The sequence below is a fragment of the Dipodomys merriami genome, unplaced genomic scaffold, assembly GCF_024711535.1.
Source record: "Dipodomys merriami isolate MVZ:Mamm:240054 unplaced genomic scaffold, mDipMer1.0.p SCAF_6, whole genome shotgun sequence".
Classification (NCBI taxonomy): Eukaryota; Metazoa; Chordata; class Mammalia; order Rodentia; family Heteromyidae; genus Dipodomys; species Dipodomys merriami.
In genome coordinates this window covers 68,532,279-68,552,282 of record NW_027206179.1, presented here as the reverse complement: position 1 = coordinate 68,552,282, position 20,004 = coordinate 68,532,279, and the positions used below count along the sequence as shown (strand labels likewise).

The following is a 20,004-nucleotide window of genomic DNA, read 5'->3' as shown; positions in this document are numbered from 1 at the left end:
CCGCCACTTCCGGTTTTCTGGTGGTTTATTGGAGATAGGAGTCTCACGGTTTCTCCTGCCCAGGCTGGCTTTGAACCGCGATCCTCAGATCTCAGCCTCCTGAGTAGCTAGGATTACAGGCGTGAGCCACCAGCGCCCGGCATATATTGTAATCTTTATAGTAACAAAACCTCATAAACACTATAATTCTAATTCCATATAAAAATACTGAAATATACTAAATAATCCATTCAATCTGTTAATATATTTCAATTTCTAAAAACTAAAAGTTAACAAGCAGGTACTTTCAGTTATTTAGAGGTAAAGAATCTGGTACCCTACAGAATTCCATATTACTCATACATCACTGATTATAGAACGAAGTTCTGGAGTAACTGAAAATATTTTTCTTGAGTATTATAGTTGTATGCCTATAATCCAAGCAAAGGTAGAGGCAGGATAACTGCATGTTGGAAAGTGGCTGAGCAACACAGAGTTGGAGGCCAGCCTGAATTATATAATGAGATCCTGTCTCAAAAAAATTTTTTGTTTTGAAGTAAGTAACAATGATTAAGATTTCTGTTATATATGTATTTATATTGTTATATATATTATATTGTATATATTTGTATTTGAACATATATATATTCAAAATAAACCAACAGTAGATCAGTCCATTTTTAGTACTATGGCAAACATTCCTTACCCAGGTTTCTTTTTGATGAGAGTCAATAAATAATAGATGTGTGGCTGTAAGATACAGTGTTCCCGTTAATGATTTGTTGCTGGTACTGAATCGGTCAAGTAATTTTACTTGTTCAACCTAAAAAAGAAAAAATTTTTATTTTTCATTTCAAAAGCAGTACAAATAATAGTTCTTTTTTTTTTTTGGGGGGGGGGGTCCAGTCGTGGGGCCTGAACTCTGGGCCTGGGCACTGTCCCTCAGCTCTTCAGCTCAAGGCTAGCGCTCTACCACTTGAGCCACAGCGCCACTTCCGGGTTTTTTCTTTTTGCTTATGTGGTGCTGAGGAATCGAACCCCAGGGCCTTGAGCATGCAAGGCGAGTACTCTACCACTGAGCCACCTTCCCAGCCCCAAATAATAGTTCTTTTTAAAATCCCAGGATCCATATGCATCATTTTCAATTTTCTCTTCATTTTGTGGTGAAATATAGGCCTTATTTAATGCTGAATGTTCAATTTAATCTACCTTTTGAGGGGACATGTATGTCACAAGTAACATAGATATTCTCTCATTACAAAATGTAACCAATATGGAAGAAGGCTAGAAACACATCAACATTAACAGTAAGAAGAGCAAGAAAAAGTCATGAGTATGAATAAGCAAAAAGTTTTTGTATCCCTGAGTCCTTTATCTGAGGTTTAAAAAATCAAGGATCACAATTCTAAGCCAGGCAGGAAAGTCCCCAAGACTCCACCTGCAAATTAACCAGCAAAAAGCTAGACTGAGCTGGGCGCTGGTGGCTCATGCCTCTAATCTCAGCTACTCAGGAGGCTGAGATCTGAGCTTCATGGTTCCAAAGCCAGCCCGGACTTTGGGCAGAAAAAGTCCGTGAGACTCTTTATCTTGAATAAACCACTCAGAAAACTGGAAGTGGTGCTGTGGCTCAAGTGGTAAAGTACTAGCCTTGAGCTGAAGAGCTGAGGGACAGCGCCGAGGCCCAGAGTTCAAGCCTCATGAACAACAACAACAAAAAGGCTAGGTTGAAAGTATCAATCAAATGGTAGAAGCGCCAGCCATGAACAAGAAAGCTGAGCAACCAAGAGGTCCTGAGTTCAAGGCCCAGTACTGCCAAAAACCAAGTATATAAAGTTATTAAGTTGTAAACTAAGACAATTAAATCAAGATGAGATAATTTTTTCTTTTTCTTTTTCTTTTTTTTTTTTTTGGGGGGGGGGGGTTTGTGGGGCTTGAACTCTGGGCCTGGGTGCTGTTCCTGAGCGCCTCAGCTCAAGGTGAGCTCTCTACCACTTGAGCCATAGCACAACTTCCAAGATTAGATAATGTTCAAGCTCTAGTTTAGATTCTACTCCCTTTACTATCCTACACCAAACACTTGTTATTCTGTGTCCAGTCTGAGCTTCCCTACATAGGACTCCTGTTTAGCTGATACAACCCTTCCTCAGAAAACGAATCTCCACTTTATGGCATGGCTTGCATCCTTCACAGCTCTGAATTCCCCTAGAACAGATTATGTCTATGCTGCACTGGCCTCCTGAAGGGCCTGAAGCAGTGAGGTGCACACTGTGTATTAATACTGGTACACACACACACACACACACGCTCTCTCTCTCCCCCCCCTCTTTCTCTCTCCTCTCTCTCTCTTTCTCTCTCTCTCTCTCTCTCTCAAATAATGTCATTGGAGTGGAGAGTAGGATTGGAATTGGTCAGGGATATACAGGAGACTACTATTTTGAAATTTTATGTCATTCTCCCTTATAAGGAAAAAAAGGGTAAAACAATCAACTACCAACTTAAAAAAAATCTACTTATAGTTATAGCAGCAGGTCGTAAACAGTCTTTTATATATTATAAACCTTCAAAACCAGAGAATTAACCATCTCATTGATTCTATTCTTTCCTCCCATATATATTTTCTCCCATATATATTACTAAAAAAACAACAAAATATCCTCATTAAAAATTGTTTCCCCGGGGCTGGGAGGGTGGCTCAGTGGTAGAGTGCTTGCCTTGCATGCCTGAGGCCCTGGGTTCGATTCCTCAGCACCACATAAGCAAAAAGAAAAAAGCCGGAAGTGGTGCTGTGGCTCAAGTGGTAGAACACTAGCCTTGAGCTGAAGAGCTGAGGGACAGCGCCCAGGCCCAGAGTTCAGGCCCCACAACAGGACCCCAAAAAAAAAAAATGTTTCCCCAAGGAAAAGTTAAGGAAAGAAAGGGTGACATTGTCCAAAACAGAAATGTACTCATGACCTGACCTATGAAATGGTTACCCTTACAACACCATAATAACAATAAAAATCTATTTTTAAAAATCTATTTTTAAAAAGACTGGTGAATGCCACTGTATATCCATTTGACAATCGTCATTATAGCAAGTCAAAGAAAATTTAAAAGAATTCAATGCACAAAGGCACAATGCTTATGTGCTTCTGATCATACAAAATAGTATCTATCCAAATGAATTCTAGGAAATGGGAACAAGAGGTTTTCTCTCTGTTGACTTTCCGTTTCCTTTCTTTTTGTCTTATTTATTCATTTATCTGTCTTTGGAAAGGTAAGGGGAAGCACAGAAATGGAGAGACAAAGAGTAAACAAATGCAGCAATGGTATTCACTAGACACCGTTAAAAATGGGTGGGCATGGGAGAGAAAAACTGGGAGGGAAGGTGTGACATTGTCCAAAAAGATATGTTCTCTTTATCTGACTTACTTAACTGTAACCCCTCTGTATATCACCTTTATGATAATAAAAAAATTTTTAGCCAGGCACTACAGTAGTTACTCAAAAGGCTGAGATCTGAGGATTTCGGTTCAAAGCCAGCCTGGGCAGACAGTTCAAAGCCAGTCTGTGAGACTCCTTATCTCTGAATTAACCACCAGAAAACCAGAAGTGCACTGTGGCTCAAGTGGAAGAGTGCTCTCCTTGAGCTGAAGAGCTCAGGAACAGCACCCAGGCCCAGAGTTCAGGCCCTATGACCAACCAAAAAAAATTTTTTTTAAGAATTTAATGTGGAACATTCTATGTGATGTAGTATGAAGTTTTAGAAATAGAATACAAAATTCTACACACACACACACACACACACACACACACACACACACACACACACACACACACACACACACACACGATATACGTTCTTAAAATTTTTTAAAATAGAGGCTCAGTGGTACAGTGCTTGCCTTGCATGCATGAGGCACTGAGTGATTCCTCAGCACCACATAAGCAGAAAAAGCCAGAAGTGGTGCTGTGGCTCAAGTGGTAGAGCTCTAGCCTAGAGCTGAAGAGCTGAGGGACAGCGCCCAGGCCCAGAGTTTAGGCCCCATGACTGGCAAAAGAATAATAACAATAATAAATAAATGTATAGAGAAATAAATGTAGCGATTATCTTTCTGCAGTAAAAGTTTTTTCTTATAATAACAAACACTGTTCACTAATTTTCTGTGCTATTAGTGGAAAATAGATCATTGCTCATATGGAAAAAAATAATAAATCTTATTAAAACAAAAAATTGCCTCCAAAGTAATCAATAATGGCCACTTAAAAGGCTTATAAGCTTCCCCCTTGCTCTTATTCCCACCAATGTAGTTCTCCAGAGAGTTTTTGCTTGAAACAGCATTTTTCAAATAAGTTAAAATTTTAAATGTAAAAATTAAAAATTTACAGATGTCCATCAATCAGCAAATGGATCAAGAAAATGTGGTATATATACACAACGGAATTTTACTCATCTATTAGAATGATATTGTACCATGCAGAGACTTGGAGAGATTTGGAAAAAATTGTATTGTGAAGCCAGGTGGCTGGTGACTCACGCCTGTAATCCTAGCTACTCAGGAGGCTGAGATTTGAGGATCACAGTTCAAATTCAGCCCGGGCAGGAAAGTCCATGAGACTCATCTCCAATTAACCACCAGAAAAGTATCACTGTGGCTCAAGTGGTAGGGTACTTGCCTTGAGCTGAAGAAGAGCTCAGGGACAGTGCCCAGGCCCAAAGTTCAAGCCCAATGACCAGGGTAGCAAAAGGAGGTAGACTAAGAGAAAGTAAGAGGATTGGGAAAGTGGCTCAGTGGTAGAGTGCTTGCCTTGAATGCATGAGGCCCTGGGTTCAATTCCTCAGTACCACATAAGCAGAAAAAGCCAGAAGTGGGGCTGTGGCTCAAGTGGTAGAACACTTGCCTTGAGCTGAAGAGCTCAGGGACGGCGCCCAGGCCCAGAGTTCAGGCCCCATGACCGGCAAAAATTTTTAAAAAAGAGAGAGAGAGAAAGACTGCATGGTTTCCCTTACTTGTGGTAGCTAGAATGTGACTATAAATCTGTAAGTAAATACACTAAGTGGTATGCAAGTGATCGCAAATGAATTAAGTGAAGTATAATAGACTATGGAGAGCTCAAATAGTATTATCTTTTAGAAAGACTAGGTCAAAGCCCAACAAAATCAACACTAAGACATGGGTACTTACTTCCAAGAGGGGAGATGGGGCAAGGGGAGAGAGGAAAACAAATGAATGAGGAAAGTGGGGAGGATGCAGTAAAAAAATTCATTGCATATACCACAAAACTAAGAAAAGCAAGAGAAGGGGTGGGCCAAAGGGGGTAAGGATGTTGAAGGGATGACACTAAAGATGCATTGTATTCATAAACTGCTTTGCTATTTGGCACCTCCTTTGTATAGCTACTTAAAGATCATTTAAAAATGACTTTTAAAAATTTAGCTGGACGTAAGTGGCCTGTAATACTAGCTTCTAAGGAGGTTGAGATCTGAGAATCACAATTTGAAACTAGCTCAGACAGAAAAATCCATGAAATTCTTATTTCCAATTACCCAGAAAAAAGTCAAAAGTGGAGCTGTGGCTCAAGAGGGTAGAGTGCCAGACTTGAGAGGAAAAACTAGGAGACAGCCCCTGATTTCTAGCCCCAGACACACACACACAAAAATTTATTTTTGATAAAAACTTGATTTGTAACATTCCAATGCTGAATTCACACTTTCCTCTGATACTCAGAAATACAATTTAGTTAACTCTGTTCTAACAGTTAATCTGACATACAAAAAGTATCTGATCAGTATACTTCGATCTGTAAGAAAACAGTAGAGCTAAACACGGTGGTACATGTCTATAATCCCAGCATTTGGGAGGCTGAGGCAGAAGGATTATGAATTCAAGGCCAATTTATACAGTGAGACTCACTCATACACACACACACACACACACACACACACACACACACACACACACACACACACACACACACACACACACACACACACACACACACACACACACACACACACACACACACACAAAGTAAATTAAAGACGAATGGATCCAAAAAAATGTGGTACCTATATATAAAGGAATTGTACACAGCCATTTTTACACAGCCATTAGAAATGATATGTCATTCACAGGGAAATGATGGTACTAGAATAAATCGTGTTAAGTGAAGTAAGCCAAGATCACAGAGACAAACCACATGATTTAAAATGCAATGGGCTATGACAAATTATACAGGATTCTAGACACTCACATACAGTGAGACCAAAAAGGACAGTCGTAGGAGAAAATCACCAAGTTTTAATACACAAGTACCTATTCATGTGTATATAAAATAATATACATACTGAAATGAACTCCAAAGATAAAAAACGAAGGACCTTTTCTTAATTTGTCTTTTTGTTCTCTTATGACTCTGTATTCTTTACCTCATATGTGGTGTATACATGTGCATATCTGAGGGAAAGTGGGGGGAAGGCACAGAATCAGTGGGAAATGGATGAAAACATGCAGTAGCAGAGCCTATTGCTGCACTGGGCATTGATGAAAGTGAACCATGTAACTTATGGATGGAGATAGGAGGGGAGGAATGGGAGAGAATAAGAGAAGAGATGATATTATGCAAAAGGAAGAAAATGTACTTATTACCTGACATATGTAAAGATAACTCGGCTGTATATCACCTCTAAAACAACAAAGTAATTTTTAAAAAGAGAGAAGTGGGAAAGAGGGAGGGAAGAAGGAAGAGGAAATGAAAAAGAAAAAATAGGAAAGCTTCCCACAAGCCTGAATGCAGATTTTTCTTGGATGTCAACATTTATTTCAATGTTCAAGGCTATTTATTCTTCACTGTGCCACACTGCAAACTGGACAGGTATAATCAAGAAGTGTTTATTCCTCTCCAGTTATGTTAGACTTGGTTAGAAAAGGCACTGAGCCAATGAAAACCATTTACCACCAACACAGTTTTCACCCACATTATTTCCTCAAGCAAGTAAAACCAAGTTTTAAGGACTCTAATAAAAAGGAGAACTAGTGAACATGTATGGAAATATGGTAATCTAACATATCAACACTACTTGGGCTAACAATTTGTGTCAACATTTTGTAGCACATTAAGTACCTAAGAAAATAATAAACTATAGTGGCAGCTAGTTTGTTTTTTTTTTTGGGGGGGGGGGGGGAATCCAGTCATGGGTCCTGAACTCTGGGTCTGGGCGCTGTCCCTCAGCTTTTCAGCTCAAGGCTAGCACTCTACCACTTGAGCCACAGCGCCACTTCCAGCTTTTTTCTTTTTGCTTATGTGGTGCTGAGGAATCCAACCCAGAGTCTCATGCATGCAAGGCAAGCACTCTACCACTGAGCCACCTTCCCAGCCCCAGCAGCTAGTTTTGAAAGGAAGGGTTACTAACTAAATAGGAAGTTTGTTTTAAAGAAGATGGTGGCAGTGAAATCCTAGCTATTCAGAACGCTGAGACCTAGAGGACTGTTGTTTAAAGTCCACATGGACCAAAAAGTCCAAGAGAATCTATTGCTAACTAGCAAAGAGCATGACTTAAGTAGTAAAACAAGCTAAGAGAACAGGATTGTCTTCAAGCCTCAGTACTCAGTACAGGCAATTTAAAAAAGAAAAAGTCCATGTGAAGTCTATTCTTAAAGATAATAATTATTTCTCCAATTATAAGACTTGTAAGGCTTTACAAGACAAGCAAGAAGTACTGTGTACAAACAAAACTTGTATATGCTGACAATAATCATACTTTTCTTTTGTATTGGACTTTATCCTCCCTGCTCATCCCCTGGCTGTATAGCCCCTGGCTCACAATTTTTCTCAAGGGTCCATTCTTGATATGATAGGAATCTTACCTACTGTCATTCTTTTAAACTTGCTCATTAGGGCTGGGAAGGTGGCTCAGTGGTAGAGCACTTACCTTGCATGCATGAGGCCCTGGGTTCGATTCCTCAGCACCACATAAGCAAAAAGAAAAAAGCCGGTAAGTGGCGGTATGGCTCAAGCTAGCCTTGAGCTGAAGAGCTGAGGGACAGCGCCCAGGCCCAGAGTTCAGGCCCCACGACCGGATTAAAAAACAACAACAACAAAAAAAAAAACCTGCTTATTAGTGACTCTCAGAACTGCATGTACAACTGTGCCCTCTCCTGAGTCATAAATACATATCTATGACTGTAATCTCTAACATAATACTAAGGACTTATTTTCTGCTACTACTATGTTAAGTGGTTAACACACTTTATTTCTTTTCACTTTCACAACTCCTATGTGGAGTCACTATCCTCAGCTATCTAGTAGCAGCTAGTTAAGTAGGACAGCACAGTTTTACCCATGAGTGGTCTGAATGCTGAGCTGGAATCCTTTACCCAGAATTATACTGTCATCACTTGGACATATTAAGAGCCATGTGAATTATACTAAAATAACTGATTTTCCCTGTCAGCCTTCACAAATATAATCACAATTGTGAAATACTATTATCCCACCTTCAGTGAGTCATCTACACTGGAAATCTAGAAATTGCCTTCTCTCTTCTTAACCAATAATGCTCCATCAATCACTGTAACCAGTTTCATCACCTAAACATTTCAAAACTGGCTCCTCCCACCATTATGAAAGCAATGCCTATCAGAATGAAAGCATCTATTCATCTACACATCTATTCATGTGTCTAGTCTCTCTCACTAAAGCCTCTAACATATCTGAGGACAAGAACAGTCTCTTTTCTTTCTGAATCACTATTCTGATGGCCAGAACACTGTTTGACATAAATGTTTATCAGCCTAAGATGACTGTCCCATAGGGGAAAACCAGAAAGTGATCACAATTTACCAGTGGTAACCTTTTCTCTTGAAATCAGTTAAGGGATTTATTAAATAGAGTTCTTTCATAATCCCATTATTCTCTTTCTTAGTTCTTTCAGCTATTTTCTTACACAGTGGATGAATTCTGAATGAACTGCAAACAAATAAAAAAAACTACTAGTAGAAAGCACAGTTAATATTCAGCTTGTCCAACTATTTATTTTAGTAATACAAAGTTCTCTATAGAGGTTCTCTCTTGCCATCTTATCACCCAGTCTGGGAATCATTCTTCTAAATCTATAAATCTTCTAAATCTAATATTATATCATTCTTTCTGGCTTAGGCTATATCAAGATGTTCTCTATAAATTTGGGTTGACAATAATATTTCCCAGCACTCTGATTCCCCCTAGTATTAGATTCAAAATTATTTAAAATCCCTCTGTTAGATCTGTAGTTTGGATCAACTATATTTAGGATTCAAAGACTGATTGGTCAAATGAATTTCCAAACCTTAGCAAAAGTCCTAGTCCCTAGCAGTTCCTCAACACCTCAAAGCCACTCAGTCATCTGAGAGGATGGGGACAAAGACTGTATTTAAGAAACTTAGTTGCTCATTCTTATGCAACTGTCAAGCTTTAATAGGGAATTAATCTGTCTTACTCTTAACTCAATTGAGCTAGCTTTCTTCTCTACCTTTAGTTGGTTTTGACAATATCTAAAGCCCCACCATGTCTAGTTCTCCACTTTTTAAAGAAACGGATTCACTTTAACCCTTTAAATACATAACTATTTTATGAATGCATGCATGCATGCACACACACACACACACACACACACACACACACACACACACACACTCAACAGACACATACATAAGACAGTAATCTTGTAATCCTAGCTACTCAGGATGCTGACTGAGATCTGAGGATCACGGTTTGAAGCCAGCCCAGGCAAGAAATTCCATGAGACTATTCTCTCCAATTACCTAGCAAAAAGCCAGAAATGGAGTTGTGGTTGAAGTGGTAGAGCACTAGCCTTGAATTTAAAAAAAAACTCAAGAACAGCACCCAGACCCTGAGTTCAAGCCCAAGGACTGGCACACACACAAAAAAAGAGCATGTACCTATATATCAGTATCAGGAAAGAGAGTTTACTCATTCACCAAATAAAAATTTACTGGCTTTGAATTCAAGGCCAACCTATCTGGGTCTCATTTCCTCATCTAAATAATAATAATAACAACAACAACTACTACTACTACTACTTCCTCAAAGACCTGCAGTAAAGTTGGATAATAAATGACAAGTATTTTATCCTCATTTGCCTGATAAAGACAATAAAGTGTACAAGTAAATGTTTGCAAAAATGACTATAGTTGTTAATCTGGTTGAGGGAGTTTGAGCTTTGCCATGTGTAGTTTATTCTAAGCGTTCAACAACTGGTAGAGGGAAGAATTCTAATACAAAACTTGCTAAAAGTAAGGGTTAAAAAATTGTCTTCATTAATAGGGATACACAGAAAATACAGAAATCTCAATAGAGGCAATTCAGCATTTATATCTCAATAAAGGAGGCACAGTACTTTATCTGATTAAAGAGAAATATGTAGTAAGGTACAGAGTCTGTGCTTATAGATGAAGATATACAAACAGATTTTTTGGTTGTTTTTTGGTTTGGGTTTTGGTTTTATCAGTCCTGAGGCTTGAACTCTGGGCCTGGACACTGTCCCTGAGTTCAGCTCAAGGCAAGTGCTCTATCACATGAGCCACAATGCCACTTCTGTTTTTCTGGTGGTTAATTGGAGATAAGAGTCTCACAGACTTTCCTGCCCAGGCTGGATTTGAACCATGGTCCTCAGATCTCAGCCTCCTGAGTGGCTAGGATTAAAGGTGTGAACCACCCGCACCAGCTACAAACAGGTTTTTAAGCATAATAGTCCATTACATATAGGATAGGGTTTTTAAGAGCATTCCAGTGTCAAATGGGAAAACAAAAACAAAAACAAAAATGCTGAGGTGGGTAGGAATAGCTTGGCTGGAAGGTAATGAAGTAATCTAGGGATGATTAAAGAAACAATAAGGCCTAGAAGCCCATTTGAGGCCAATCTTAAATAAAGCTGAGATCAAAAGGAAGAAAGAAAGAGTTTTGTCAATTTGTTTTAAAGATTTTACACTTGTCAAGACTGGCTGCAATGCTGGGACAGTGACTCAAACCTGTAATCCTTGCTACTTGGGAGTCTGCTATCTGAGGGATTGCCCTTTAAAGCCAGCCTTGGTAAATAACTTCAAGAGAGTGTCCAATTAACCAGCAAAAGTAGGAGTGTGTTTCAAGAGGTAGCCAGTCTTAAATGGAAAACACTAAGCCAGCCAGCATGTAGCCCTTTTCCTTTAAATTACTGGCATACAAATTTCAAACCAAAGACTTAAGTCAATTTTTTAAAGCAACTGTTTCATACTTCTTTATATGAAATACTTTACAGATTTGCTACAGGTTCTCCCCGAAGCATTTCCTAAAAATGTTTCAAGGCAGATGCTCATAAAGCAGTAACTATTCTAGGTCACTATCACTGAGGCACTATAAAAATAGGGCTAGAATTCTTAAAAGGACAAAAAGTAAATGGGGAAAGGATTTGGGAAAGGAAAGAGTAACTGAAGGACAATAGGCATCAGTGGCTCACACCTGTAATTTTAGCTGAGATCTGAAGAACATGGTTCGAAGCTAGCCTGACCAAGAAAGTCTATGAAACTGGTTATTTCCAATAACCACTAAAAAGCTAGAAGTAGAGCTGTGGCTTAAGTGGTAGAGCACCAGAAAAAGCTAAGGGATAATTGTCCAGGCCCTGAGTTCCAGCCCCAGTAATTGTTTAGAAAAAAATGAGTAACTAAAGGAAAACATGGGGCCAGAAGAAAGGATTGGGAGTATGTGGTTACTTTGGTGAAAGACTGTAAATGCCAATACACTTTTTTTTTTTTTTTTTTTGTCAGTTGTGAACTCTAGAACTCTGGGCCTGGGCACTGTCCCTCAGCTCTTCAGCTCAAGGCAAGAGCTCTACCACTTGAGCCACAAAGGCACTTTGGTTTTCTGGTGGTTAACTGGAGATGAGTCTCACGGACTTTCCTGAATCACGATTCTCAGATCTCAGCCTTTTGAGTAGGTAGGATTACAGGTGTGAATCACCGACACCCGGCATTTGAAAGTTGGTGTGACTTTTTTTTTTTTTGCCAGTCCTAGGGCTTGAACTCAGGGCCTCGGCACTGTCCTTGAGCCTTTCTGTGCTCAAGGCTAGCGCTCTACCACTTGAACCACAGCACCACTTCTATTTTTGGGGGGGTCTGGTCGTGGGGCCTGAACTCTGGGCCTGAGCGCTGTCCCTCAGCTCTTCAGCTCAAGGCTAGCGCTCTACCACTTGAGCCACAGCGCCACTTTTGGCTTTTTTCTTTTTGCTTATGTGGTGCTGAGGACTCGAACCCAGGGCCTCGTGCATGCAAGGCAAGCACTCTACCACTGAGCCACCTTCCCAGCCCTATAATAAAATTTTTTAAAATTATGTATTCCTAGTTCCTGATGTCTGATGGCATGAATTATCAATGGAATAATCACCTCAGACCATAAGTTCAGTTCTATCTTACTTAGCTTTTCTGTGATTTGAACAGTTATACTCCATCAGTGGCTTCCAATCTAAGAGTGAAAGCAAAGATTTTGTTTTGTTTTATTTTGGGTCCAGTCGTGGGCCTGAACTCTGAGCCTGGGTGCTGCCCCTCAGCTCTTCAGCTCAAGGCTAGCACTCTACCACTTGAGCCACAGCACCACTTCCAGCTGTTCTTTTGCTTATGGGTGCTGAGGAATCAAACCCAGGGCCTCAAGCATGCAAGGCAAGCGCTTTACCACTAAGCCACCTTCCCAGCCCCTGAAAGCAAAGATTTTAAAATAGCCTTGAAGGGTCTATAGTAACTTGTTCCTGTCCTCCATCTTTATTCTATTCTGCTCTTGTTCACTTACTCTGCTCCAGCTTTGTGTTTGGTTCACAGCTCCAAGTGACAGTCAAGAGCTGCACTGTTCATAAGTACAGCTTAGTACTGGCTAATATTGGGCTGCTGTTTAGAAAAGAACATTTATTACTTTTCACATACAGCTGTCTAAAAGAAAATCACTAAACAGTCATACAGTATTAGAGTTAATTCTTGATCATACCACCTAAACTACATAGAGCTCAAAAATGTTAGTAAGCTGGCTAATTAACATTGGTGGCTCACGCTTGTAATCAAAGATAGTCCAGGCAGGAAAGTAGGTGATGAAACTCTCCAAACCATTACCAAAAGGCCAGAAGTGAAGCTGTGGCTCAAGTGGAAGAATGCTAGCCTTGAGCAAAAAAGCTAATGGACAGTGGCCAGGCTTGGGGTACAAGCACTAATTTGGAAATATGTTAATAAACAACAAAGTTGTTTTAAACAAGTAACTTAATAAACAACAAAAAGTTAATATAACTAAAGCAACAAATTTTTTCATTACAAATTAATTATGTTCAGGCTGGGAAGGTGGCTCAGGGGTAGAGCGCTTGCCTTGCATGCATGAGGCCCTGGGTTCGATTCCTCAGCACCACATAAGCAAAAAGCAAAAAGCCAGAAGTGGCGCTGTGGCTCAAGTGGTAGAGCGTTAGCCTTGAGCTGAAGAGCTGAGGGACAGCGCCCAGGCCCAGAGTTCAGGTCCCACAACTAGACCCCCCCCAAAAAAACAAATTAATTATGTTCAGATAAAGGATATACATAATGGAAACAAAAAGTTGGCTATGAGCTGGGTGCCAGTGGCCTGTAATCTTGCTACTCAGGAGGCTGAGATCTGAGGGGGGTCATAGTTTGAAGCCAGCCCAGGCAGGCAGGAAAGACAGTGAGACTCTTATTTCCAGTTAATCACCCAAAAGTCAGAAGTGGAGTTATGGCTCAAGTGATAACAGTGATAGCCTTGAGTGAAAAAGCTCAGGCCCTGAGTTCAAGCCCCAGGACCAGTACCATAAAAAAAGGCTATTTCAAATGACTCTTAAAAGAATAAGCTCTTTTCCAAACAGATTAATAATCTAAAAACTGTTAGTCCTTTCAGCAATTATCATAATGCATTCCAAGGTCTGTGTCTGGCTTGCTGTTGTACACCCCACTGTCTAGTCAGTCAGTGCCTGGCACCTAAGATATACCTAGCAGTTTAACTGTGGTTTATGTAAACTCATTTAACATTATTCCAAAAGGAGTGATACAATGCTAGAAAAACAGCACACAGTAATAAAAGAGTATATTTGAAAAGGAATTTTATTAGAAAATTTATCAGAAATCTCTAATTTTTAAAAAGTCGCAAAAGACCTCAACTGCTGTGAAAAGATAAAGCTAAATGAGAATAACTTTAGGTAATTATTTACAAGAGTATACTAAAAGAAAAAAAACTACAACTATAAGAATAAAATAAAAAGCCAAGCACTGGTGGCTCATGCCTGTAATCCTAGCTACTCAGGAGGCTAAGATCTGAGGATTGTGGTTGGAAGCCAGGCCAGGCAGGAATGTCTCTAAGACTCTTTTTTTTTTGTCGGTCGTGGGGCTTGAACTCTGGGCCTGGGCGCTGTCCCTCAGCTCTTCAGCTCAAGGCAAGCACTCTACCACTTGAGCCACAGCACCACTTCCGGCTTTTTTCTTTTGTTTATGTGGTGCTGAGGAATTGAACCCAGGGCCTCAGGCATGCAAGGCAAGCGCTCTACCACTGAGCCACCTTCCCAGCCCCATCTCTAAGACTCTCCATTTAATCACAGAAATGTGACACACTCCTAGATACCATTAAGGACAATTAATAAATACTAGTTGAAATTTTTTTTTTAAAGCCAGAAGCAAAAGTGTGGTTCAAGTAGTAAAGCACTAGCCTTGAGCAAAAGGAGCTCAGGGACAGTGGCTAGGCTTAGAATTCAAGTCCAGGACTGGCAAAAAAAAATTATTCTCTCTCTCCCTCCCTCCCTCCCTCCCTCCCTCCCTCCCCCCCCCCCTCTCTCTCACACACACACACACACACAAATTGAAGAGGAAAGACTAAAGTAGTGAAGAGGTCTGTATTTCCCAATAGTGTTTACTATCATTCACTTAGGAATAGGATTTGTTTTGGACGATACAGTTCACTTTTACTACTTTTCTTTGGTGTACTACACACTGTAGCAAGCACAAGACAAAGCAAAGCAGAGATTCAAGCAGGGCACCAGTGGGTGGCTCACACCTAAATTTTACTCCTCCTCCTCCTCAGCTATTCAGGAAGCTGAGATCTGAGGATCCCGTTCAAAGCTAGTCCAGACAGAAAAACCTGAGAGCCATTTATCTCCAATTAACTAACCAGCCAAATTGGAGACACGAATAAAGTGGTAGTGCACTAGCTGAAAGCAAGAAAAAAATAGCCAAGTGAAGTCCTGAATTCAAGCTCTAGTAACCACACACACACACACACACACACACACACACACACACACACTACACACACACACACACTACACACACACACAGATGAGACTCCCAGGGGTATAAAAGAAGTCCCCTGCCATCTAAGGCACATCTGGAAAAACAGGATAAGAACCTGCCCCAGGAAAAGCATGCCATAAGGTCCACCATAGTACTCTTTTCACCTTTAATAGTTTGGTTATTTCCCTCATCACCCTTCTATTTTCAAACTTTCTCAGCAATTTTAATTCTTGAGTTAATTTACCTTTCTTCTCTTAAACCTGGAGGAGCAGTTACAAGGATCAGCAGTATTTCTAAACATTTTTTATCTAGATATACTCCTAGCCCTTGAATTATCATTTGCTTCTCCCCCTCTAAAAGCTGAAACCAAAGAAGATGTTTCATCTGTTTCTGTTTGGCTCATCTGTGCTCCATCAACACTTATGGATTTAATGTAATTTTTTTGGGGGGGGGTGGGGGTCTGGTCGTGGGGCCTGAACTCTGGGCCTGGGTGCTGTCCCTCAGCTCTTCAGCTCAAGGCTAGCACTCTACCACTTGAGCCACAGCGCCACTTCCGGCTTCTTTTTGCTTATGTGGTGCTGAGGACTCGAACCCAGGGCCTCAGGCATGCAAGGCAAGCGCTCTACCACTGAGCCACCTTCCCAGCCCCCTAATGTAATTTTTTAATTCAAGTTTTTTGAAGGAAAAACAGCATTTTTAAACAGGGTTAGTTTTCAGCATCTTCACAATGGGTGCCTGACTGGTCGAACCTCCACAATCTTAAAATATTTTTCAATTCTTCTAATCAGTTTTTCCTCCCTCACTAGGCTTAAATGATGCTGAAAACATAATCTTGTGATATTCTGATATTGTCATCCTTCTATCTTTAACTTCCTAACAGAATCATACAAATACTCATCCTCAAAATAAATGTCTTTTAGCATACAAAAACTAATCATGGGATTTTTTAAAAATTCCATATCAGAAAAGTTTCCACTGGACCTTAAATAAAACTTAACATCCCTGCTTCCCCTCCCTACTCAGGATGACTCCTGCTAAAGTGACTATAAAATGACTATATGGGTCCAAGCCTCAAGTTCGAAGCTCAAACGGAAACACCAGGTCTAGAGTAAGGTAGAGCCCACTGCTGGTCTGGGCTCCTCCAAAACTTGCATCATGAATCTGTGACACCGGACAATGCAACGTGAGCAAAGACTACCTTACACACACGGTAAAGTGAAGTTGGGGACCCGCTGGTTTTGCCGTAAAGGAAGCGGCCAACGGCTGGAACTATCCCCCCTCCTTCCCCCCCAAAACATGTTGAGTCCGGAGACCAGTGACTCACACCTGTTCATCCTAGCTATTCGGGAGGCTGAGATCTGAGAATCACGGTTCGAAGCCAGTCCAAGCAGGAAAGTCGGCGAGACTCTTCTCTCCTATTAAGTCTCCCCCCCCCCCAAAAAAAAAAGAAGCCGGAAGTGAGCTGTGGCTCAAGTGGTAGAGTGCTAGCCTTGAGCACAAACAGCTGGGGGACGGTGCCCAGGCCCTGAATTGAAGCCCCGGGGCTCGAACCAAATGATTATAATAAGAACCGAACTTGAAGCAGCCCCCATCTGGCCCAAGAAAGTGTAGCGCTAACAGGGCGGCGACCCATTTCCCCAGATTTTACCCCTAAGTTCCCTAAATTGCTTCAGAGCTGCCTGTCCCCCTGGGCCCAGGCCTCGGTCCCCCGTTATCCGAACTGGCAAGGTCCTCCCACCGAGCCCCGCCAGGCCCCGGGCCCGGCCCGGCGAGTTCCGGGCAAGAGCCCTCGTCGCCTCCCCCGGCGCCGAGTGACAGCCTAGAATACCTTGGTCGTCCGGATGTGCTCCATTCCGAGGAGACGACTGCCGGACGCCGATCTCACCGGCGAACCATGGAGCGACGGAAAACCGGGCGGTGACAGCGACCGAGACAGAGTCTGAGGGAACTCCCTCAACCGACCAGCGCCTCCGCCCCGTCAGCCCGCCCCAGACAGCCGCAACTGCGCAAGCGCGGCCGGCGAGCGTCGTCTCCTAGCAACGCTACTCAAACCCAGAGGCCAGTGGGAAGATGGAGAGTGGATGGGCACGTAATGTTGCCTGCGGAGAGAGGCGCTCTCATTGGTCCAAAACCGCCCCCACCTGACACAGCGCCTACCGCTGGTGGAGGACTAATACTGTACACCAATCATCCTAGGTGCGGCTGGGCAGCGTCAGCAGAGCCAGCCAGAACCTGGACACATGGCTGGAAGATGTTTCTTGGTTTGAAAATGGATCATGAGTAAAGGGAATTCGATGCGTAGAGGTCTCTGAAGTCCATTACTGTACCAACGGACGATACCAAAGTTAGAAACTATATATAGAGGAGAGTTCCAATGGTGTCACTCCTTTGAATTGCATAGTTTATTATTTTTTTTTAATGCCAGGAAGCTAGAACATGTGTTGTGCGAGGATGGGGGTGAGGGGAAGGAGGTAGAGCAGTGCAGAGAGGAAAGCAGTTCAATCATAATAATCACTGTAGCCAGGCTCAGTGGCTCAACGCCTGTAATCCTAGCTACTCAGGAGGCTGAGTTCTGAGGATCGTGGTTCAAAGCCAGCGTGAGTAGGAACATCCATAAGACTCTGATTTCCAATAAACCACTAGAAAACCGGACGTGGCGCTGTGACTCAAGTGGTAGAGCACTAGCCTTGAGCTGAAGAGCTCAGGGACAGTGCCCGGGCCCACAGTTCAAGCCCCACCACCGAGCCAAAAAAAAAAAAAAAAATCATTGTAGATATGTGAAAATAGAACCACATAAATGAGGATGGAAAGGATTTGACACTGATCAAGATACATTACGCTCACAAACTTACACATTAAAATGAAACCCCTTTATGTAACTACTTAAAACTAATTTTTAACTAGAACCTTTACGTGTAATTTGAAAAGCAACCTAGCTACTCACTGGGATTTATTCTAAGCAAATAATGTTTAATGTAATGTTATTTGAAACAAATTCTCAAATACTTCAGGATTTGTTATGTAAAGTACGATGTATTCATTAACGTTAGTACAAGGATTCCTTAAAAGTTATAGACCAAGCTGGTGTGTGGCTCACAGTTGTAATGCTAGCTTTCCAGAAACTGAGATCTAAAAAGCTGGTTTAAGCCAGCTCAGGCACGAAAGTCCATGGAATTCTTCTCTTCAATTAACCAACAAAAAGCCAAAAGTGGAGCTCAAGTGGTAGAACTAGACTTGAGGTAGGAATAACTTGAGCAAAAAAAGCTCAGGGACAGCACCCAATCCCTGAGTCCAAGCTCCAGGATGGGCACACAAAAAAGAAATTATAGAGGGATAGATATTACAGAGCCAAAGTATAGGTACTATATTATTGGAAAGATCAGGTTAACTATAGTACAGTAAGTTCAATATGACCATATTTTGTAATTTGTATTTATGAAAGTGAAAGGTTTCTATTTCTAGGTGGTAGGATTACAGATGACTTTTTGTTGTCATTATTGCTGTATTCCTCTAATACAGAAGTTACCAGGACAGAACATCTCTCCAGGGGATGCTTGGTGAGATACAGAGTCCTGTTTGGTTGTCTTGGCTGCCTTGGTTAGCGTTTGGGGGTATGGTATCTGGTGGGTCCAGGCTAGTTTAGCTGCAGAATATAATGCAGCAGAGAAGCCACCAACAGAGAATCATCCTGCCCATGATGTCAGCAGTGCAGGGGTGGAGATACTCTTCTCCAGGTTTTCTGAATCTTCTGCATTGATCACATTCACATTTGTAATTAGAAAATGATGGGTCAAGATGCTAAGGTCTGAGGATCATGGTTGAAAGCCAGCCTAGGCAGGAAAGATTCTTATCTCCAATGAAGTACAAAAATAGCCAGAAGTGGAGGTAAGGCTCAAGTGGTAGAGTACCACCTTTGGGGGGAAAAATAAGACTTAACAGTCAGGGCCCCTGAGTTTAAGCCCCTATCAACACAATAACAACATGAATGACTAAGATGTTTTGAAAAGTTTAGGAAGTGGGCTGGAGGATTTCCTCAGTGGCAGAGCAGGTATCTGGCTGAGGATTGCGTTGGATTTCCAGCACCAAAAAGAAAAAGGAAAGGGGGTAGAATTAGGATGGAAATTTTCTTATTGTGATTACATTACGAAGACCTAACATCTATTTTTTTCTTTCCTAAGTAAAAAAATTTTGTTCCACTTTGTTTCTTTTTATTCTAGTTGTTCTGGTGTTTTAAGCGCCTACTATAGGTTAAAAGCAATGCCAATGCAATGGAATTGCTTACTTAATTTAACAGCCTCTGCAGTGATGTTGCTATTTCTTGTGAGATATATATGTAATAAGGATTGAACATCTGAAAACCAGTTTTGGCAGTAACACCCCCACACACACACACACACATACACCTTACTGTCAAAAATAAATAGGAAAGTAACGGAGGTCTTTATTGAAGATGTTTTGAGAAAACAGGTAAGTTATACTACATAATACACAGCAAGTCTTTCAGAAGGAAAAAATCTTATTATTTTACCTCAAATTTGTATTTTACCCCATTCTCTCTCTCCCTATAATTTCACATTTATTAGATGCTCTCTTACAATCATAATGATCTTGACTAACATTTAGTAATTATCAAGTAACAAAGTGTACTGCCCTCCTTACAGTATGAGAAAAATACTATCACATTCCTCATGCCAAAGATGAGAAGAGTGAAATCTAGTGAAATGACTGGCCCCAAACCACACAGTAGATAAAA

General features: G+C 41.1%; 1 protein-coding gene across 2 annotated transcripts in view; it reads right to left on the bottom strand.

The window, feature by feature from the left end:
- Mtmr6 (myotubularin related protein 6) overlaps positions 1–17,254 on the bottom strand; it is a 43,220-nt gene extending 25,966 nt beyond the window's left edge. The window contains exons 1-2 of one of the 2 annotated variants that reach the window (XM_070003100.1): positions 17,080–17,254; positions 686–802 (exon numbers count right to left, since the gene is read on the bottom strand). In XM_070003100.1, coding sequence (XP_069859201.1) covers positions 686–802; positions 17,080–17,103 — 141 coding nt within the window. In that variant the 5' untranslated portion in view covers positions 17,104–17,254. The remainder of the gene's footprint in view (positions 1–685; positions 803–17,079) is intronic. The other variant, XM_070003102.1, reaches the window with a different exon arrangement.
- Between the last annotated feature and the right edge of the window lie 2,750 nt (positions 17,255–20,004).